The sequence below is a fragment of the Bombina bombina genome, chromosome 6, assembly GCF_027579735.1.
Source record: "Bombina bombina isolate aBomBom1 chromosome 6, aBomBom1.pri, whole genome shotgun sequence".
In the NCBI taxonomy this organism is placed as follows: Eukaryota; Metazoa; Chordata; class Amphibia; order Anura; family Bombinatoridae; genus Bombina; species Bombina bombina.
In genome coordinates, this window is record NC_069504.1 from 1,072,917,843 (window position 1) to 1,072,940,903 (window position 23,061).

Below are 23,061 nucleotides of genomic sequence, written 5' to 3' on the forward strand. Positions count from 1 at the left end.
GACAAATCTTTAAGTTATACAGAAGGCTTCCAGAACAACCAAAACTTGCAGCCTTCAGTAAAAAGATGGATGGCATCATATCTCCATGGCATTATCCAATGCTTACATCAGGCTCTGGCGATACCCTCTTCCCCCTGTGTTATTAGCTGTTGTTCTCAGCAGTGAGGTATTTTAGTGCAGTGAACCCATAACGTCTGGACATATCCTGCTGAAACTCTTCTTTCAGAGTCTTTAGGCAGATGCGGTATTGCTTGTTTGAACGGAACTTTGTGATATCAAAACTTGGTGCATGTGGCATGTGGATCATGTAGGCATTTGGCAGCACTGTGAATTCATATTCCTGTAAAAAGTCAGACATGGAAGTTAAATAATAAATAACAATTTTGGATAAACATAGAAGCAATGTCAGTGTACTTTATTTGTTCTAATATGATTTCACAGGAAACTACGGATTTGCAAATTTAAAAACCACCACGAGCATTTCTCAAACTACCTTTCTCATATTATTTCTACTGTATACAAAATGGAATTGAGGAACAGAACCAAAGATAGTTTGGGAAACTATCAGCTGCTAAATAAAACTAATAATGGACCTACAGTCTCAGAAATATGATTTCAGCTATATCCCTCTTATATTTATCGAATTACATTTGCATATCTAGATATAATTAAAGAACACCATAGCTTAAACTGACAATATATTGTCAAATGTTCTACCCTTTAATACATTCCCAATGATTCATTATACCTGCTGGAGTGTATTAAATTGTTTAAAAATCGCTCTTTTATCTTTGTTTTTTTATTTGAAATGGCAGTAGTAATGGCTACAGTAAACTGACAAATTCATCCTGCAGTGAGTAGTGGGAGAGCGAGAGTCCAGCTCTTTTTAAAAGGTGTTTGTGGATCAGCTTTCAATAAAATTACCACTTACCTGCTGCTTAACCAGCGTACATAGTCCCTTTAACTATTTTAGCATTTAAATACTGCATCTATGCATATTAGAACAAAATAGCAAATAGTCTATAGTGAAATAATCAAAAAGTGACAACATGTATGATCAAAAACTCCTTGCTCTTCGCCTGTACATTGCAGAGTTATAATGCTATGAAATTTATCATTTTCTGGTAATCATTTCTATAGAATAACATAATGTGACATTACATTTAGTTTATGTACACTGGATCTTACCATTTGATATATAGGCTACATATATTGCTCTCAGGTCACAATATATCACTTAAGTCTGTTTTGTTTTTGAGAAATTAATCAAGCAGTCAGTTTTTTTTCTTGCTGTAATAAATCAGTCTTCTTTATCTAGCTGTGATCTATGGCTTTCCCTGAATTCCTATTATCCTCCTCCCACTTATGTTTACAAGATGTTCTATAAAAGACATAATGTTCCTAACCTGTACCAGGAGGTTTAAGAAATTGAAAATGTTGGACAAAACTGTTATCTCAAAGGTCATTTAAGTAATTTTGTATTTAGGCAGAAAAAAGTGAATTGCAGAAGATCTGCATGCAGAATAAATCATTTAAAAGCATTTAAACTCTCATTTTAGAAAACCATACATTGATTTGTATCCCTGGGATACACCCATCTTGAATGCTGTTTTTTTGCTTTCTTTGCTATGGCCAATTAGGGAGTAATATTAATGAGCTAATGAGCTAATCATTATGTAGGAGTGTCAAGGTTATGCACTGCAGCCTCTCTGGGTGAGTGACACCACTACACCCTCCTGTGCTCAACTAGATCGCAGTAGAGCGTGAAATGTAAAATGTACTCCTATGAACCTAATGCAGGCCTGCCAAAACTATATCCTAAGGGACACACCGGGTCCCTGAGCACCACTGAGCAGAAAATAGACACATGTAATTTGTTATAAAAAAAAAGCAGTTCCGCAATCATTATTAGGGAATTGAGCAAGTGTATTTCTACCAAACTTGTCATCTAAGCCAGGGCACTTCCTCATTTGAAGTAGCATATTATGTCAAGGTTGCTCTCTAGATACTAAGGTACTTTGTTATATTTTATTATTATTTTATATGTTATTTTAAGTAAAAGTTACTGGACTCAGGTTACACATGGACATTATTATGTTCACAGTTCTGGTGCCCAACAGGCAGTCTCTGGCCCCTATTTAACAAAGTCTGGCAGACCTGATCCGACAGTGCGGATCAGGTCCGCCAGACCTCGCTGAATACGAAGAGCAATATGCTCTCCGTATTCAGCATTGCACCAGCAGCTCACAAGAGCTGCTGGTGGAACGCCGTCCCCTGCAGACTCGCAGAAGGGAGGTGTCAATCAACCCGATCGTACTCGATCGGGTTGATTTGCGGCGATGTCTGTCCGCCTGCTCAGAGCAGGCGGACAGGTTATGGAGCAGCGGTCTTTGTGACCGCTGCTTCATAACTGCGGTTCAGACTCGCCAGAAACACGGGCCATCAAGCTCCATTCGGAGCTTGATAGATAGGCCATTATGTCTCAGTTTGAGTAACACCGGCAGCTTAGCTGACAACACATACAGTTCAGTGAGGTCCACAGAAGACCAAGAGGGAAGACTAAGACAGTCAATTTATGTTACTCTGTAGACGATGTGATGCTGTCTACAATGAGACAGAGCCCCAGCACTATCTCACTGTGTCATATAAACTAGTTTCTTAAAGGAACTGTATACTCCAGTATTAAAGGGATTAGCTATCTTTTTAAACATAGCAACATTCCCCTGCCCGCATCTCATAATGTATTTAGGAGATCGATGGTGAATCCGGCATCTTCCAAACGTTGCGTGCCCCATCTGTCGTCCAGTGCATGGGGTACGCAGCGATCGGAGGAAGACGGATTCGTCATTGATTTCCTAAATACAGTATGAGATGCAGGCGGAGGAATGGCGGTATGTTTACCATAACTCAATGGTAAATATTTTAACAATCAAGCACTTTCAAAATGTTAATGAACTAAAGTGCCCCTGATTGATCGATTACGTTTATATACTGGGCAGTAATGTATTAAAGTTTACAATCACTTTAAGTGACAGCAAGCTAAGCTATTAATTTATACTAATAATCAATAATCACAATCTTATTTTATTTATAAGAACAAAAACATATGTTTTGTTTTTATTAATGTAACATTGCATTAACGGATAAAAAAAACCCTTATCAGATGAATTCTTTACATAAAATATGACCACTTTAATGTAGAGATGACCTAAAGTCAGTTTTAAAAATGTAAAATATAGTCTTTATTAAATAATGTAAAAACATGGGCTAAGGATCGACCTGACGTTTCCTCCTGGCCTGAGTCATGCCGTACACTACATCAGAGACTGTTAGCTGAGGATCAGACTGAAATGGTCTATTAATAATTTATATACAGTGTGTGATATTTAAGTGTCATTGCACGTCTTTTCCTTTTGGGTACAAATGTAACTTTTGTTCCACGCTCCCTAGAAAGGCTAAAAAGCACAATCTGTAACTTATGCTTTCAAGGTGCTGCAAATTGAAGCATCTATTTCATTTGTATCATTTGCAGGCTTCAGAATGTGCTTTTTTGCCTCCTAGGGAATGTAGAACAAGGGCAACTTTTACACATAAGCAAGAGGTTGTTATGTCCTATTCACATCTTTCACATTATACGAACAGTAGTCGATGTAAACAAGGTCCAAGCTCCCCTTTACTGTAAATTACAAAAATAAAAACTCTTAAAGGAAAAATGTACTGAGGCAAACAGCTAAGGGGCCTAGTTATCAAGCCGTCAACCTCAAATACGCTGGAATTCCGCAGCGTATTTGTGGCGAGGCTGATTCGCCTTAGTTATCAAAGGCTTGAGACCGGCAAAAGTAGAATTTTGTGACGTAAACTTCGATCCGCCGGACTCAGTCCGACACAGATCGATTCTTACGTCACTCCAGATGTTCCGCACACAAGTGCGGCACATTCTCACTACTTTTGCTAGTTATCAAAAAACTAGCAGGTACGCTCGGCACTTTTACGGCCCAGCGTACCTGGTTTTCAAAGCGCCAGCCTGGAGGCGGCGGATCCCATAGGAATCAATGGGAGTCTGACCATAGCGAAAGTACAAGTTCGCTGCTGACAGACATCCCATTGATTCCTATGGGAGCTGTCTACACCTAACACCCTAACATGTACCCCGAGTCTAAACACCGCTAATCTGACCCCCCCTACACCGCCGCAACTAAATAAAGTTATTACCCCCTAAACCGCCGCTCCCGGAGCCCACCGCAAGCTATATTAAATGTATTAACCCCTATCCTGCCCCCCCTACACCGTCGCCACCTATAATAAATGTATTAACCCCTATCCTGCCCCCCACTACGCCGCCGCCACTGTAATAAAATTATTAACCCCTAAACCTAAGTCTAACCCTAACCCTAACGCCCCCCTAACTTAAATAATTAATTAAATAAATCTAAATAAATTAACTCTTATTAACTAAATGAATCCTATTTAAAACTAAATACTTACCTTTAAAATAAACCCTAATATAGCTACAATATAATTAATAATTATATTATAGCTATCTTAGGATTTATATTTATTTTACAGGTAACTTTGTATTTATTTTAGCTAGTTAGAATAGTTATTAAATAGTTATTAACTATTTAATAACTACCTAGCTAAAAGAAATACAAAATTACCTGTAAAATAAATCCTAACCTAAGTTACAATTAAACCTAATACTACACTATCATTAAATTAACTAAATAAACTACCTACAAATAACTACAATTAAATACAATTACATAAACTAAAGTACAAAAAATAAAAAAAGCTAAGTTACAAAAAATAAAAAAATAAGTTACAAACACGTTAAAAATATTACAACAATTTTAAGCTACTTACACCTAATCTAAGCCCCCTAATAAAATAACAAACCCCCCAAAATAAGAAAAATCCCTACCCTATTCTAAATTAAATAAATTTCAAAGCTCTTTTACCTTACCAGCCCTTAAAAGGGCCATTTGTGGGGGCATGCCCCACAAAGTTCAGCTCTTTTGCCTGTAAAAGAAAAATACAACCCCCCCCAACATTAAAACCCACCACCCACATACCCCTAATCTAACCCAAACCCCCCTTACAAAAACCTAACACTAATCCCCTGAAGATCATCCTACCTTGAGTCGTCTTCACTCAGCCGAGCCACCGATGGAACTGAAGAGGACATCCGGAGCGGAAGAAGTTAATCCTCCAAGCGGCGCTGAAGAAATCTTCCATCCGATGAAGTCATCATCCAGGCGGCGCTGAAGAAGTCTTTGATCCGGCCGATGTCATCTTCCAAGAGGCGCTGAAGAGGTCTTCTATCCGGGTGAAGTCATCTTCCAAGCCGGGTCTTGAATCTTCCTTCCGCCGACGCGGAACCACCTTCTTCACCGACGGACTACGACGAATGACGGCTCCTTTAAGGGACGTCATCCAAGATGGCGTCCCCTCAATTCCGATTGGCTGATAGGATTCTATCAGCCAATCGGAATTAAGGTAGGAAAATCTGATTGGCTGATGGAATCAGCCAATCAGATTCAAGTTCAATCCGATTGGCTGATCCAATCAGCCAATCAGATTGAGCTCGCATTCTATTGGCTGATCGGAACAGCCAATAGAATGCGAGCTCAATCTGATTGGCTGATTCCATCAGCCAATCAGATTTTTCCTACCTTAATTCCGATTGGCTGATAGAATCCTATCAGCCAATCGGAATTGAGGGGACGCCATCTTGGATGACGTCCCTTAAAGGAGCCGTCATTCGTCGTAGTCCGTCGGTGAAGAAGGTGGTTCCGCGTCGGAGGAAGGAAGATTCAAGACCCGGCTTGGAAGATGACTTCACCCGGATAGAAGACCTCTTCAGCGCCTCTTGGAAGATGACATCGGCCGGATCAAAGACTTCTTCAGCGCCGCCTGGATGATGACTTCATCGGATGGAAGATTTCTTCAGCGCCGCTTGGAGGATTAACTTATTCCGCTCCGGATGTCCTCTTCAGTTCCATCGGTGGCTCGGCTGAGTGAAGACGACTCAAGGTAGGATGATCTTCAGGGGATTAGTGTTAGGTTTTTGTAAGGGGGGTTTGGGTTAGATTAGGGGTATGTGGGTGGTGGGTTTTAATGTTGGGGGGGGGTTGTATTTTTCTTTTACAGGCAAAAGAGCTGAACTTTTTGGGGCATGCCCCCACAAATGGCCCTTTTAAGGGCTGGTAAGGTAAAAGAGCTTTGAAATGTATTTAATTTAGAATAGGGTAGGGATTTTTCTTATTTTGGGGGGTTTGTTATTTTATTAGGGGGCTTAGATTAGGTGTAAGTAGCTTAAAATTGTTGTAATATTTTTAACATGTTTGTAACTTAATTTTTTATTTTTTGTAACTTAGCTTTTTTTATTTTTTGTACTTTAGTTAGTTTATGTAATTGTATTTAATTGTAGTTATTTGTAGGTAGTTTATTTAGTTAATTTAATGATAGTGTAGTATTAGGTTTAATTGTAACTTAGGTTAGGATTTATTTTACAGGTAATTTTGTATTTCTTTTAGCTAGGTAGTTATTAAATAGTTAATAACTATTTAATAACTATTCTAACTAGCTAAAATAAATACAAAGTTACCTGTAAAATAAATATAAATCCTAAGATAGCTATAATATAATTATTAATTACATTGTAGCTATCTTAGGGTTTATTTTACAGGTAAGTATTTAGTTTTAAATAGTAATAATTTATTAAAGTATAGTGTAGTGTTAGGTGTAATTGTAACTTAGGTTAGGATTTATTTCACAGGTACATTTCTCTTTATTTTAGCTAGGTAAGCTATTAAATAGTTAATAACTATTTAATAGTTATTGTACATGGTTAAAATAAATTGAAAGTTACCTGTCAAATAAATATAAATCCTAAGATAGCTAGAATATAATTATTATTTATATTGTAGCTATATTAGGGTTTATTTTAAAGGTAAGTATTTAGTTTTAAATAGGATTCATTTAGTTAATAAGAGTTAATTTATTTAGATTTATTTAATTAATATTTAAGTTAGGGGGGCGTTAGGGTTAGACTTAGGTTTAGGGGTTAATAATTTTATTACAGTGGCGGCGGCGTAGTGGGGGGCAGGATAGGGGTTAATAAATTTATTATAGGTGGCGACGGTGTAGGGGGGGCAGGATAGGGGTTAATAGGTTTAATATAGGTTGCGGCGGGTTCATGGAGCGGCGGTTTAGGGGTTAAACTATTTATTTAGTTGCGGAGAGGTGCGGGATCAGCAGGATAGGGGTTAATAATTTTATAATAGAGGGCGACGGTGTAGGGGGGGCAGGATAGGGGTTACTAGGTATACTGTAGGTGGCAGCGGTGTCCGGGAGCGGCGGTTTAGGGGTTAATACATTTATAAGAGTTGCGGCGGGGTCTAGGAGCGGCGGTTTAGGGGTTAGTAACTTTATTTAGTTGCGGGGGGCTCCGGGGGCGCCGGTATAGGGGGTAGAACAGTGCAGTTTAGTGTGAGTGCTTAGTGACAGGCTAGCAATAAAGCTGGGAAAAAGCCGAAGGGCAGCGAGATCGGATGAGTGATAACTGTCACAGTCCCCTGCTCATCGCCCCGCGGCTTTTTGACAGCTTTATTTGATAACTTAGGCGAACGTATTCAAGGTCCGCGGCGGCGAAGGTAGGCGAGCTTAGGCGGGCGTATTGGGCCGGCGAAGCCAGAAAAGTAGACGGCTTGATAACTACCCCCCTCAGTCTATTGTATTCAATGCTGATGCAGGAACATCCTTTCATATGGGGTTGTGCTCTCTCTCCCATGTGCAGAACATTGGAATGTAAAATATTTATAGTAAATACACAGTATAACACTTTATTAAATATGAATATTGCATACATATGTTTGACATGTTTTTATCTACTTGACTGTAAAGGGCTCCAATTCACACACACACACACATGTATATATATATATATATATATATATATATACTTATGTGTTTATATTGGCATCTATGTCTGTAAATTCATATATATACATATAAATACATATGTACACACACATATTTAGACATGTACATGTATGTATCTTTATGTTAAAGCCCTTTTCACCACACCTGAGACCTCATATCTTTGTGCAATATAAATATTACAGATGTTGTTATTATGAGTGTAACTGTACTCTGTAATGTATTTGTGCTGTGTTTTGTGACACTTTTTTGTTTTGTGAAACAGCTAACTAGAGCTCTGAGGATGACGTAATCATTCTAATGTAACTCACGTTTACTTCCATCTTGTAATATGAGTGCTAAACCCGATGAGCGCAAAACCCGCAATAAAGCCCTTTTTGCTTGTGCGTAACTCTTAGCACAACACTCATTACCTGGCCCTAAATGGGAGAGCATTGTACAGTACACTGTCAGTTTAAAGGGACACACAAACAAAAGATTTATCTTTCATGATTCAGACAGAGCGTGCACTTTTAAACAACTTACCAATGTACTTCTATTATCAAATTGTATTTGTTTTCTTGTTACCTTTCTGTTTTTTAACAAAGGATAAGCTCAGGAGTGTGCACGTGTCTGCAGCACTATACTGCACGTTTTGTAATAATGTTATACATTAGCAAGAGCACTATTTTCTGTTAGGTAGTATTGCTTCAGACACGTGCACGATACCTATCTAGATATATGATCATTTGATAATAGATGTAATTTGGAAACTTTACTGAAATGGTATTCTCTATCTGAATCATGAACAACTTGTGTTTCATGTCTGTTTAATAACGTTACACAATCACAATAAAGACATTGGGTAGATTTATCATAGTGCGAGTGCACATGATCCGATGTCGGCATTTATCATTGCACCATCAGTTCTTGTGAACTGCTGGTGCAATACCGCCCCCTGCAGATTTACGGCCAATCGGCCGCTAGCAGGGAGTGTCAATCAACCCGATCGTATTCGATCAAGCTGATTCTGTCCGCGGTCTCAGAGTAGGCGGACAAGTTATGAAGCAGCGGTCTTTAGACCGCTGCTTCATAACTACTGTTTCCGGCGAGCCTGATAATTCAGCCCCATTAAAGGGACATTATACACTAATTTTTTCTTTGCATAAATGTTTTGCAGATGATTTATATAGCCCATAAAGTTTTTTTTTTTTTTAAATGTATAGTTTTGCTTATTTTTAAATAACATTGCTCTGATTTACAGACTCCTAACCAAGCCCCAAAAGTTTTATGAGAATACCGTCAGCTACCTACTCCAGCTTGCTCCTGTTTGTGTAAAGGGTCTTTTCATATGCAAAAGAAGGGGGAGGAGGGAGTGTCTTATTTCCCACTTGCAGTGGGCTTTCCAGCTACCGTTTCAACAGAGCTAAACTGAGAGCTTCTAAGTTTTATACTGGATTTTATATCAGTATCTGTGCATCTTATTCTTTATAGTAGTGTCTATTACATGCAGTTATATGAAAATTGGTGTATACTGTCCCTTTAAATCATTTTGTATAATTTTCTATTCACAAGGTACAATTCCATGTAGTCTCCAAGACAGTTATGCTACATTTACCCAACAATCAGCAGGTGCTACCCAGGTTCTGAACCAAAAATGTTTTTTTCAAATAAAGATACCAAGAGAACGAATACAATTTTATAATAGGAGCAAATTAGAAAGTTGTTCAAATAATTGCATGCTCTATCTAAATCATGAAATCATGTTTGCGAGCTTGCAGTAGCAATTAGCGCTTATAAAATTAATCAGGCATCAGATCTCTGGTTAATTTTATAAATGTGATCCAAATGCCCCCAAAATACAGTGTAGTGTATTTTATTAAAAATAAAGATAGCAGCATCTTTACTTTTTAATAAAATAACTGCACTAGGCAGTATTTTGGAGGTAAAGTTGGCAGGAGTGGGGTGTTAGAAAGAAAACGGCACTAAAAAGTGTCTTTACATTGCGGTCTATGGGAACTGTGTGTTCCCAGTAAATATATATGTATATGTATATGCTTATATACATATATATTTATGTGTTAATAAGTGCATTTACATATATATTTAAGTTTGCTGCCCATCGCTGTGCTACTTACCCCCTTCGCTGTGCCTATGGAAGCGCACTATCGTGTGAGCAGTGCTTCCCAGCAATCCGAACATGAGATCGCATTCACACTGCTGAAAACTTGTGATACCACCGCACATTAGCGTGGGCTGGTATTACACAGTGGAGCGCTAATCTCGCTTTCATGAAAGCGATATATAGCGCTCCACTTGTAATCGGGCCCCACTTGTATGCCTCAATTACTGAGAAAACATTTTACGGAAAAGGTCTTAGGAAAGTTGTTTGCAAAGTATAAAAAAAATGTCACAGCTGCAAACTCTTCTCGTGTATTTACCAAGTACAAAATATGGTAAGATTCCCAATGGAGAAATTCATATCATTGTAGAAGTGTAAGGAAGAAGACGCTTAATTATCTTGCACCATAATAGTCAGAATTTAATGAATTAACTTGTATACGCTAATGACCTTATAAATCTTCATTGTTTGTAAATGATGCATTTTTTCAATCACAAAGGTGCAAAATATAATGCAATCCTTATACCTGCTTTGTTTCGGCGCTATAGAAGCTCTTGAATAGATATAAAGCTGTTATTTTGTTATGAAGAATTATAATACCCAGATTAGCGTTTTTTTAGCACTCAGATACTTTATTAGTGTTCAGCTATATTTGTCAGTTTAAGTTAAACATATATGGCCAGATTACCAATGGAGTGCTAACAGTTACGCGTGAGGGATACGTCATTTATTGCGGGTGTTTGTGCTTGTCGGATTTACCGCTGGTATTACAAGTTGAAATTCAATTGTGATTTACGCTAGAATAATTACAATGTCCTTAGAGCTCTGGTTAACTGTTTCGTGAAGCAAAAGAGTTGCACAAAAAAAATTAAAAATGCATTACAAAGTACACATACACTTATAGTAACACGAAGTAATAAAAATTAGTAAATAAAAAAAATAACACACAAAAGATATATGGGCTCAAAGATTTGAGGTCTCAGGTGTTAGAGAAAAAAAGGTAGCCAAATGGCTTTAACATAGACATGCATTCATACACATGTCTAAAGATGGATATGTAAATATATATATATATATATATATATATATATATAAAAATGTGTATATATTTGTGTACATATGTATTTATATGTGTATAAATGTATTTACAGACATACATAAATAGATATGTACACATATACAGGGAGTGCAGAATTATTAGGCAAGTTGTATTTTTGAGGATTAATTTTATTATTGAACAACAACCATGTTCTCAATGAACCCAAAAAACTCATTAATATCAAAGCTGAATAGTTTTGGAAGTAGTTTTTAGTTTGTTTTTAGTTATAGCTATTTTAGGGGGATATCTGTGTGTGCAGGTGACTATTACTGTGCATAATTATTAGGCAACTTAACAAAAAACAAATATATACCCATTTCAATTATTTATTTTTACCAGTGAAACCAATATAACATCTCAACATTCACAAATATACATTTCTGACATTCAAAAACAAAACAAAAGCAAATCAGTGACCAATATAGCCACCTTTCTTTGCAAGGACACTCAAAAGCCTGCCATCCATGGATTCTGTCAGTGTTTTGATCTGTTCACCATCAACATTGCGTGCAACAGCAACCACAGCCTCCCAGACACTGTTCAGAGAGGTGTACTGTTTTCCCTCCTTGTAAATCTCACATTTGATGATGGACCACAGGTTCTCAGTGGGGTTCAGATCAGGTGAACAAGGAGGCCATGTCATTAGATTTTCTTCTTTTATACCCTTTCTTGCCAGCCACGCTGTGGAGTACTTGGACGCGTGTGATGGAGCATTGTCCTGCATGAAAATCATGTTTTTCTTGAAGGATGCAGACTTCTTCCTGTACCACTGCTTGAAGAAGGTGTCTTCCAGAAACTGGCAGTAGGACTGGGAGTTGAGCTTGACTCGATCCTCAACCCGAAAAGGCCCCACAAGCTCATCTTTGATGATACCAGCCCAAACCAGTACTCCACCTCCACCTTGCTGGCGTCTGAGTCGGACTGGAGCTCTCTGCCCTTTACCAATCCAGCCACGGGCCCATCCATCTGGCCCATCAAGACTCACTCTCATTTCATCAGTCCATAAAACCTTAGAAAAATTAGTCTTGAGATATTTCTTGGCCCAGTCTTGACGTTTCAGCTTGTGTGTCTTGTTCAGTGGTGGTCGTCTTTCAGCCTTTCTTTCCTTGGCCATGTCTCTGAGTATTGCACACCTTGTGCTTTTGGGCACTCCAGTGATGTTGCAGCTCTGAAATATGGTCAAACTGGTGGCAAGTGGCATCTTGGCAGCTGCACGCTTCACTTTTCTCAGTTCATGGGCAGTTATTTTGCGCCTTGGTTTTTCCACACGCTTCTTGCGACCCTGTTGACTATTTTGAATGAAACGCTTGATTGTTCGATGATCACGCTTCAGAAGCTTTGCAATTTTAAGAGTGCTGCATCCCTCTGCAAGATATCTCACTATTTTTTACTTTTCTGTCAAGTCCTTCTTTTGACCCATTTTGCCAAAGGAAAGGAAGTTGCCTAATAATTATGCACACCTGATATAGGGTGTTGATGTCATTAGACCACACCCCTTCTCATTACAGAGGTGCACATCACCTAATATGCTTAATTGGTAGTAGGCTTTCGAGCCTATACAGCTTGGAGTAAGACAACAAGCATAAAGAGGATGATGTGGTCAAAATACTCATTTGCCTAATAATTCTGCACTCCCTCTATAGACAAATATATAAGTGCATTGGAACCCTTAGTGGTTAAAGGGACAGTCAACACCAGAATTTTTGTTGTTTAAAAATATAGATAATCCCTTTATTACCCATTCCCCAGTTTTGCATAACCAACACAGTTATAATAATACACATTACTCTGTACCTCTGTAATTACTTTGTATCTAAGCCTCTGCAAACTGCCCCTTATTTCAGTTCTTTGAACAGACTCGCATTTTAGTCAATCAGTGCTCACTCCTCGGTACATTCAAGTGCGTGAGCGCAATGTTATCTATATGAAACACATGAGCTAACGCCCTCTAGTGGTCAAAATGCATTCAAATTAGAGGCGGCCTTCAAGGTCTAGGAAATTAGCATATGAACCTCCTAAGTTTAGTTTCAACTAAGAATATCAAGAGAACAAAGCAAATTTGGTGATAAAAGTAAATTGGAAAGTCACTTAACGACCAAGGACGTGCCTGGGGTTTGAAGCTCTGGAAGCGATCCTGATCGCTTCCAGCAGCTTCTAAGGTATTACAGTGATGCCTCAATATTGAGGCATCACTGCAATACCTTTTTTGGCACACCGATGCAGAGAGGGCCACTCTGTAGCCCTCTCTGCATCGGCCAGCGATGGTGCCGATCGTTGGTGGGTGGGAGCATCTACAGGGAGGCACGTAGGTGGCCCATCGCTGGCAATCTTCCGGCCAGCAGTCGTAAAAGATCGCTGGGTGCGTATGCGCCCGCAATCCCTGCTTTACAAATTCAAAGTGGTGGGAGAGGAGGGGGGAAATAATTTCTAAAAATAGATCTAGGAGGGGGAGGGTATGCAGGGGGGGCAGCTACACTACAGAAAAAAGTGGTTATTTAAAAAAAAAAAACACATTTAAGTGCAAAGTGGGTACTGGCAGACAGCTGCCAGTACCCAAAATGGTGGGGAATAGTTAGTGGGGGGAGGGTTAGAGAGCTCTTTGGGGGGGATCAATGAGGTTGGGGGCTAAGGAGACATTATACACAGCAGAATATATATATATATATATATATATATAAATATATATTTTTTTTAAATGAAAACAAATAATGAAAAAAAGCCTTTTATTTTAGTACTGGCAGACTTTCTGCCAGTACTTAAGATGGCGGGGACAATTGTGGGGTGGGGGAGGGATGAGAGCTGTTTGAGAGGGATCATGGGGTGGGATGTGTCAGGTGGGAGGCTGATCTCTACACTAAAGCTAAAATTAACCCTTCAAGCTCCCTAATTAACCCCGTCACTGCTGGGCATATTACAAGTGTGGTGCGCAGCTGCATTTAGTGGCCTTCTAATTAACAAAAATCAATGCCAAAGCCATATATGTCTGCTATTTCTGAACAAAGGGGATCCCAGAGAAGCATTTACAACCATTTGTACAATAATTGCACAAGCTGTTTGTAAATAATATCAGTGAGAAACCCAAAGTTAGTTAAAAAGTTAACGATTTATTTTATTTGATCGAATTTGGCGGTGAAATGGTGGCATAAAATATATCAAAATGGGCCTAGATCAATACTTTGGGTTGTCTACTACACTACACTAAAGCTAAAATTAACCCTACATGCTCCCTACAAGCTACTTAATTAACCCCTTCACTGCTGGGCATAATACAAGTGTGTTGCTCAGCAGCATTTAGCAGCCTTCTAATTAGCAAAAAGTAATGCCACAGCCATAAACGTCTGCTATTTCTGAAAAAAGGGGATCCCAGAGAAGCATTTACAACCATTTGTGCCATAATTGCACAAGTTGTTTGTAAATAATTTAAGTTAGAAACCTAACGTTTGTGAAAAAGTTTGTGAAAAAGTGAACATTTTTTTATTTGATCGCATTTGGCAGTGAAATGGTGGCATGAAATATACCAAAATGGGCCTAGATCAATACTTTGGGTGTCTTCTAAAAAAAAATATATATACATGTCAAGGAATATTCAGGTATTCCTGACAGATATCAGTGTTCCAATGTAACTATTGCTAATTTTGAAAAAAAGTGGGTTTGAAATAGCAAAGTGCTACTTGTATTTATTGCACTATAACTTGCAAAAAAAGCAAAGAACATGTAAACATTGGGTATTTCTAAACTCAGGACAAAATTTAGAAACTATTTAGCATGGGTGTTTTTTTTGGTGGTTGTAGATGTGTAACAGATTTTGGGGGTCAAAGTTAGAAAAAGTGTGTTTTTTTCCATTTTTTCATGATATTTTATAAATTTTTTTATAGTAAATTATAAGATATGATGAAAATAATGGTATCTTTAGAAAGTCCATTTAATGATGAGAAAAACGGTATATAATGTGTGTGGGTACAGTAAATGAGTAAGAGGAAAATTACAGCTAAACACAAACACAGCAGAAATGTAAAAATAGCCTTGGTCCCAAACGGTCAGAAAATGTAATAGTGCTGTAGTCACTAAGGGGTTAAAATTACATGCCCTGTATGAATCATGAATGTTTTTTTGGACTTGACTGTCCCTTTAAGTAGATGAAAACATGTAAAAGCATATTTATGCAATTATATTTAATGAAGGTTTTAACTATTTATTGACTGTAAATATTTCACATTCCAATGTTCTGCACATAGCAGAATATGTTCTAAGTATTTCTAAATAGATATTCCTATATTTATCTGTATATATCTATACGTATATGTAATCATGAATATATATATATATATATATATATATTTATATATATATATATATAGTTATATATATATATATATATATATATATATATATATATATATATATATATATATATATATATATATATATATTATACCAAACATCAGATATATGTAGAAATATGTATTTATGAATAAACAGAACATATGTGAAGACTGGAATGTGAAATATTGATATTTTCATGTCGGGTTAGCACACATGAAAATATGAGATTGGGTTTGCGTGTGAGTTGGTTGTTAGTTTTTTCTACCACTTTTGTTACTTAATTGACTTCTATGGGGGAATACGTGAACACACAGGTGATATCCTAAGTTTGGCTTTTTGTGCTTGTTGGGTTAGCGCACAAGCGAAAACAGTTTCCTTTCAACTCATAATATGAGCGCAACCTGACGCGCGTAAAAAGCTTTCTTCTAGCAGAGTTAAAGGGACAGTTAAGTCCAAAAAACCTTTCATGATTCAAATAGGGCATGTCATTTTAAACAACTTTCCAATTTACTTTTATCACCAAATTTGCTTTGTTCTCTTGGTATTCTTAGTTGAAAGCTAAACCTAGAAGGTTCATATGCTAATTTTTTAGAACTTTAAGGCCGCCTTTAATCTGAAAGCATTTTGACAGTTTTTCACCACTAGAGGGCATTAGTTCATGTGTTTCAAATAGATAACCTTGAGCTCACTCATGTGAATTTACAGAAGCGTGAACACTGATTGACTAAAATGCAAGTCTGTCAAATGAACTGAAATAAGGGGGCAGTCTGCCGAGACTTAGATAGAAGGTAATTACAGAGGTAAAACGTGTATTATTATAACTGTGTTGGTTATGCAAAACTGGGGAATGGGTAATAAATGGATTATCTATCTTTTTAAACAACAACAATTTTGGTGTTTACTGTCCCTTTAACGCTCATGTGGGAACATTATTAAGCGCTCCACTTGTAATTTGGCCCATAATTGTTTATTTATGTGCATTTGCTACATTTAATACACTCTTTGAACTAACTGATTAAAGTGCTTCTGATCTGTGTTTTTTTTTAAATTTAACACATGTATTTCATTTGCATACATGTGATTTATAATCAAAATAATTATACGCAATTTAAATAATATAAAGGAAAAAAGCTACTTACGTTATAACAGAATATATTTTTAAGAGTTAAAGATAATTTTTTTTTTAATTATCTATAGTATTTTTTGCAGAAAAGCAGAGAGAAATCTGGTTAGTGGCGGTTTTAAGGGTTGCTGGGGAGTTTTAGGCACCCAAATTTTTATTATGAACCCCACATTTCTCAAAGGTGTCAGTAGCCATATATTCATAACATAGTCCAGTTTTACATGTTCAGTGCTCTATCCAGGATAAGGAAAGAGGTAAATTGTGGAGATGAGTTAAAAAAAAAAGAAAAAAAAGAATATTATTGATTATTGTGCGGAGAGCTTTTTTTTTTTTTTTTTTTTAGAGATTTGGGCACTATGACTGATTGACTGGTTCTATTTCCATTACTGAGTCCATTGATAACACCTTCTGCAATATATATATATATATATATATATATATATGTATGTGTGTGTGTATATATATATATATATATATATATATATATATGTATATATATAATTTTACATAACTGGTCCGTGAACCCCCATTTGAATAACCCACAAGCCGCCACTGTCTGCATTGAATGTCAATCAGAAAGTAAAAATATGCCAATCAAATTCACGGAAATGTGTTGTTAAAGTGATGGTAAACCCTAGCGTTTGGGAAACGCTAGCATTTACAATCGTAACAAATAAAGGGGACTTTCATTCACGGCTATTGGCTAAGAGGTGGAAACGTCACCTCTCAGCTAAATTGCGTTCTGTCGTGGGCTGCCTTTAGCAGCTCAACGCAGCAAACGCTGCTAACAAATAAAGGGGCTTTCAGAATGAAGTATTTTATACTTCATGAATGAAAGACCCCTTTATTTGTTACGATTGTAAATCCTAGCGTTTCCCAAACGCTAGGGTTTACCATCACTTTAAATGTGCTTTACCAATAGCTATGTAGTCATTTATACTAGTACATACAGTGTCATCAGAAAAAGAAAATGCATAATCTTGCTTTATCTGAATAGCATCACTCATTTAGCTGTCAATTCAAAACCTGACATATTCAGTGAGGGTTTGGCAAACACAAGTTAAACTATAGTGGAGTTTAACCTGTTAAATACTGGAGCACTTAATTAAGTACCACTATACAGGAGAAGCAAGTCTGTAGATTTCTCAGGACTTCTCCCAGACAGTGAAATAATTATTTAACAATTCTTGTATTTATGAGGTTGAATTCTGATCTCAGAATCAAGAGCTTAACCTGTGCTATAAACAATGTTGGCATATTAAAATGTCATCATTTGAAATGCTGGCTAAATAAGTAGCTCATGGTATTTAGAATCTGCTATTTTAAACACTGACAATTCTAAGCTGACTTTCAGCTACTAAAATATCCCCATTACTTCCTGAACAGTACCTAGATGATGTGGAGAAATCAGACATGATTTTTTTTATAGCTGCAAAGAGTAGTTTCAAACACTAACTTCTGGATAATACTAACCTCAGTTACAAGAGGTTGCACAGTACAGCGTGCGCGCAAGAGCAGTACCCACTGTAGATAATCATCAGGAGAATGGATTGCAAGAAGCACATCAACAAGTTAAAAAAATTAAATTTACTATTATTAAATTAACTCCTCGCTCTTGGTACGCTTTATTGAAACTTAGCTACTTTCCATGAGACACACGCACACTCTTGAGAAACTAAGGGGTCGAATTATAATAGTGCAAGCATACGCTGTCGGCATTTATCATTGTAAATGTGGCCAAACGGCCACTAGCAGGGGGTGTCAATCAACCAGATCGTATCTGATCGGGCTGATTGCTGTCCGCTGCCTCAGAGGTGGCGGACGAGTTAAGGAGAAGTGGTCTTAAGAGCGCTGCTTCTTAACTCCTGTTTCCGGTGAGCCTAATGGCTCGCGTGGAAACAGTTGCATAAGGCAGCATACGGGGCTTGATAAATCGGCCCCAAAGTCTCAACAAAAGGAACCACAATAAAGAGGTAAATATCATAACAGAATCTTTTTTTTGTAATTGTATATCTTAATTATGAGTTTACTTCTTACTTAAGTGTTCCTTTAAAAGGCACATAATACTCATATGCTAAATTACTTAAACTGATGCAGCAAACTGTAAACAGATTACAAACAAATATCACCTGAACATCTCTATGTAAAAGAGGAAGATATTTTACCTCAAAATTTCTTCAGCTCACAAGAGTAAGTACTATGTGAACAGTGAGCCTCCATCTACAAACAAACAAAAAAAAAACAACCCAGCCAATCAGCTTAAGCAGTGCTGCTGTCACAATTTGATTTTCTGTCATCTCATGAGATATCACTGAAATCTCGCAAGATTTGATCGTAAACTTCCTATAACTGAGGAGCGAAATAAAATGACTGTGGTTCCACATGCCAGATACATTCTCCTTTGTAAGTTCAGGACTAGCATCCTGATTCTTTACAATGTGGCTACTGAGATCATTTTGAGGTACAATATCTTCCTGTTTTACATAGAGATGTTCATGTGGTATTTTCTAGTCAGCCTTTCACAGCTATACTGCAACACTTGAAGTGATTTGGTATTTGGGTATCATGTCCCTTAAAGGGACATGACCCCCACACTTTTTCTTTCCTGATTTAGAAAGAGAATGCAATTTTAAACATCTTTTTAATTTACTTATATTATCTAATTTGTTTTATTCTCTTGATATTCTTTGCTGAAAAGCATATCTAAATATGCTCAGGAGCTGCCGATTGGTTGCTGCACATAGAAGCCTTGTGTGATTGGCTCACCATGTGCATTGCTTTTTCTTCAACTAAGGATATCTAAAAAATTTAGCAAAATAAATTATAGAAGTAAATTGTAATGTTGTTTAAATTTATATTCTCTATCTGAATCATGAAAGAAAGATTTTGGGTTTAGTGGCCCTTTAAAGTCATTGTCCTGTAACAGAGCTAGATGAAAGCAGCCTGACCATAACATAAAAATATGCCATCGGGGACAGGGTTATATGAGTAAAGCTACAACAATGTATAAGCATCTACACCAGTGTTTTTCAACCAGTGTGCCGTGAGAGATCCTCAGGTGTGCCGCGGCAGACTGACAACAGTGTGACATATTTTTTAAATTTTGCTTGTTTTTTACTCCCAGTGCAGGGGTGTCCCTCTTTCAAATTTTGAAATATTGAGAGGTATGTGACAGGCTCATCAGGCATCATTTACAACCATGGCATATTGACATTCATTCACAGACAATCATTATGATTGTTTGTGAATGAATGTCAATATGTCACTTATAGTTTGTAGGAGGCATGGCATGACAGCACAATACATACAGTATGTGTGTGTTTGTGTGTGTGTATGTGTATGTGTGTGTATATATATATATATATATATATATATATATATATATATATATATATATATATGCTGTATTAAGCTACAATGTGTGATTTTTTTTTTAATTTTGGGATGGTGGTGTGCCACAGGATTTTTTTTATGTAAAAAAGTGTGCCACGGCAAAAAAAGGTTGAAAATCACTGATCTACACCATAATAATATATTGACAAAACTTGTATGAAATCACATTTTTTTACCTGTGCATCTAGCTCCATGATATGAGCTACTTTGTTCCAGCCAAAACCAACAAACCTCCGATCGTATTCTGGACAGTTGTGTCTGACCACCACGTAAGGCTCAAAATCTGCCTCCCATTCTACACGGTAAGGAGTGGTTGCTGTCCGCCACTTGGCAAAGTTTGTAGGTGCATGACCCTTTGTCCAAACATGGTACCTGCAAGATTATGTATAAATATAAGCAAAACAACAACATTATTTCCCTATCTACTAAACTGCCACGCTATTAACCATTAAACTGTAAAATCACAATAGTATATAACCCCTACACCACCACAATACCCATCTCAATAACCCCCTGCTTGTAAAACCCATAACCTGTATTAAGCCCTAAACTGCCACAATGCCTTCATGCTGTCCTTCACAGCATTCTCTTCTCAGCTGTTTTACAGCTTTAATGCACTTGCTCCGAACCCCTTTTTCTTCCTATTAGTCAGTTTCTGAAATTATCTAAAATGAATTGTAATTGATCTCATTAGTTGATTTGAAAATTCAAATCAGCCAATAGAGATCAACTAATAAAAAGAGCTTTCATGTTATTGGCTGACTTGGAATTTCAAATCAACCAATAGGTTCAGAGACTATTTGTATTGGATGATTTTAAGAAAATCAGTAGCGAGAAAGAAAAAACAAGTGGAATAGCTGTATGAAAGGTGTAGAATGGAGAAGAGGAGGCAGAATGTATCAAGGAAAAGCATGAAGAGAACACTCTTTTGTAGGGGTGTGCATTAGGATCCTTCGTGAGGATCTAGAGACGGCCAATTGTGGGATTTGTCTATTCCTGGAGCCGCATTTATTCTTGTGAATGACTAATATCTGGACTTGCACAGATCCCAGTGTGTTGAACTTTCACAAGAATAAATGCGGCTCTGGAAAGAGCTGAATCCCACGAGCTTCCGCCTTCTTCTGCATTCAGGTCTTCTCAAAGGATCAGAATGCACACCCCTAATCTTTTGTAACAGTCAGTAAAGGGTAATAAAATTTTGGATTTTTCTTTCCTAAATGCAGAATTTTGCACTTTTGTAATGTTAGAATTTAGATTGCAGTCATTTGTCCAATCCTCCAATGTTTTGATTTCACTTCTCATTTCGTCCACTCTCTCTGGAAAATCAACTCTATTACAAATTTCTGTATCATCTACAGACATACTTTACTCCGGTAGCCTTTTGCTGATATTACTGATAAATATGTTAATGGGACACTAAACCCATTTTTTTTCTTCCATGATTCAGATACAGCATGCAATTTTAAGTCACTTTCTAATTTACTCCTATTATCAATTTTTCTTTGTTCTCTTGCTATCTTTATTTGAAAAAGCAGGAATGAAAGCTTATAAGCCGTGCCCATGTTTGGTTCAGAACCTGGGTAGAGCTTGCTGATTTGTGGCTAAATGTAGCCACCAATCAGCAAGTGGGGTTTTAGAGTAGTGATCAGCTGGTGTCAGGGTTTGCACTGTGGGGTTATCATTGAGAGTCTTAGGTTGGGGATAGTTTTAAATGTGTGGGTTGATAGTGGAGGGATCATTTTTTGATTATGGTTGTTTAGGGGTTATCAGTGGAGGGGATATTTTGATATTTTGTGTTGGGTATTACTACATTTTAGGGGTTTTATTACATTGGGGTTTCTATCAATTTAGTAGTTTTTTAACGGAGGGGGGTTTAAAACAGTTTACACCAGACTTTACAAGTGATATTACAGTTGATTATTGTGCATATTTGGCAAGGAATGCTCATCTTGTTATATCAACATAAAACTGGCTAATAAGCTAATTGGCGCTTCCCATTATAAGTATAGGATACATTCATTGTGCCGTCTAGACAAAACAAGTATTTTGTTTAAAGTATTTGCCGTTGACTTGTAAAACCAAATCAAGCTATATTGATTGTGCGAGGCCAAGCACAAAGTAACGCAATACTAGGCCATATACAATTATCAAATCTGTTTCAGTTACATACTTGATCAGTTCAGTACAATGCTCTTTAACACTTATTTCTAATTAAAAATGGAAACACTCACCGAGATTACGAGTTTTGCAGTAACAGGGGTGCGTTGCTAACGAGCCTTTTGTTCCCACCGCTCCCTTAAGACAACGCTGGTATTACAGGTTTTTTTAAACCTGGCGTTAGCCGCAAAAAGGTGAGCGTAGAGCAGAATTTAGCTCCACATCTCACCTCAATACCAGCGTTGCTTACGGTCATGGTAAGCTGGCTAAACGTGCTTGTACACGAATTCCCCATAGGAAACAATGGGGCTGAGCTGGCTGAAAAAAAACCTAACACCTGCAAAAAAGCAGCGTCCAGCTTCTAACGCAGCCCCATTGTCTCCTATGGGGAAAATAAATCTATGTCTACACCTAACACCCTAACATGAACCCCGAGTCTAAACACCCCTAATCTTACACTTATTAACCCCTAATCTGCCGTCCCCGCTATCGCTGACACCTACATTATATTATTAACCCCTAATCTGCTGCTCCGGACACCGCTGCCACCTACATTATCCCTATGAACCCCTAATCTACTGCCCCCAACATTGCCGCCACCTACATTATAGTTATTAACCCCTAATCTGCCCCCCCAACGTCGCCGCAACTATATTAAATTTAGTAACCCCTAATCTGCCGCCGCCAACGTCGCCGCCACTATTATAAATTTATTAACCCCTAAACCTAAGTCTAACCCTAACCCTAACCCCTCCCTAACTTAAAGGGACAGTAAACCTTAAAAATAATGTTATATAATTCTGCACATAGTGCAGAATTATATAACATTATTTAGGTGCTATAGCCATAAAATCATTTTTTACCGTTTAAAATGTAAAAATGTCAGCGCTTTTACAGACCCGCTCTCTGCTCTCTGCTGAGCGG

At 37.4% G+C, this 23,061-nt stretch overlaps 1 protein-coding gene across 3 annotated transcripts in view; it reads right to left on the reverse strand.

Moving 5' to 3' along the window:
* LARGE1 (LARGE xylosyl- and glucuronyltransferase 1) overlaps nucleotides 1–23,061 on the reverse strand; it is a 1,302,608-nt gene that overhangs the window by 918 nt on the left and 1,278,629 nt on the right. For all 3 annotated transcript variants that reach the window (XM_053718971.1, XM_053718973.1, XM_053718970.1), the window contains 2 exons: nucleotides 20,157–20,352; nucleotides 1–340 (listed from right to left, as the gene is read on the reverse strand). The exon at nucleotides 1–340 is cut by the window's left edge and continues 918 nt beyond it. In XM_053718971.1, the coding sequence (XP_053574946.1) occupies nucleotides 143–340; nucleotides 20,157–20,352 (394 nt within the window). In that variant the 3' untranslated portion in view covers nucleotides 1–142. The remainder of the gene's footprint in view (nucleotides 341–20,156; nucleotides 20,353–23,061) is intronic.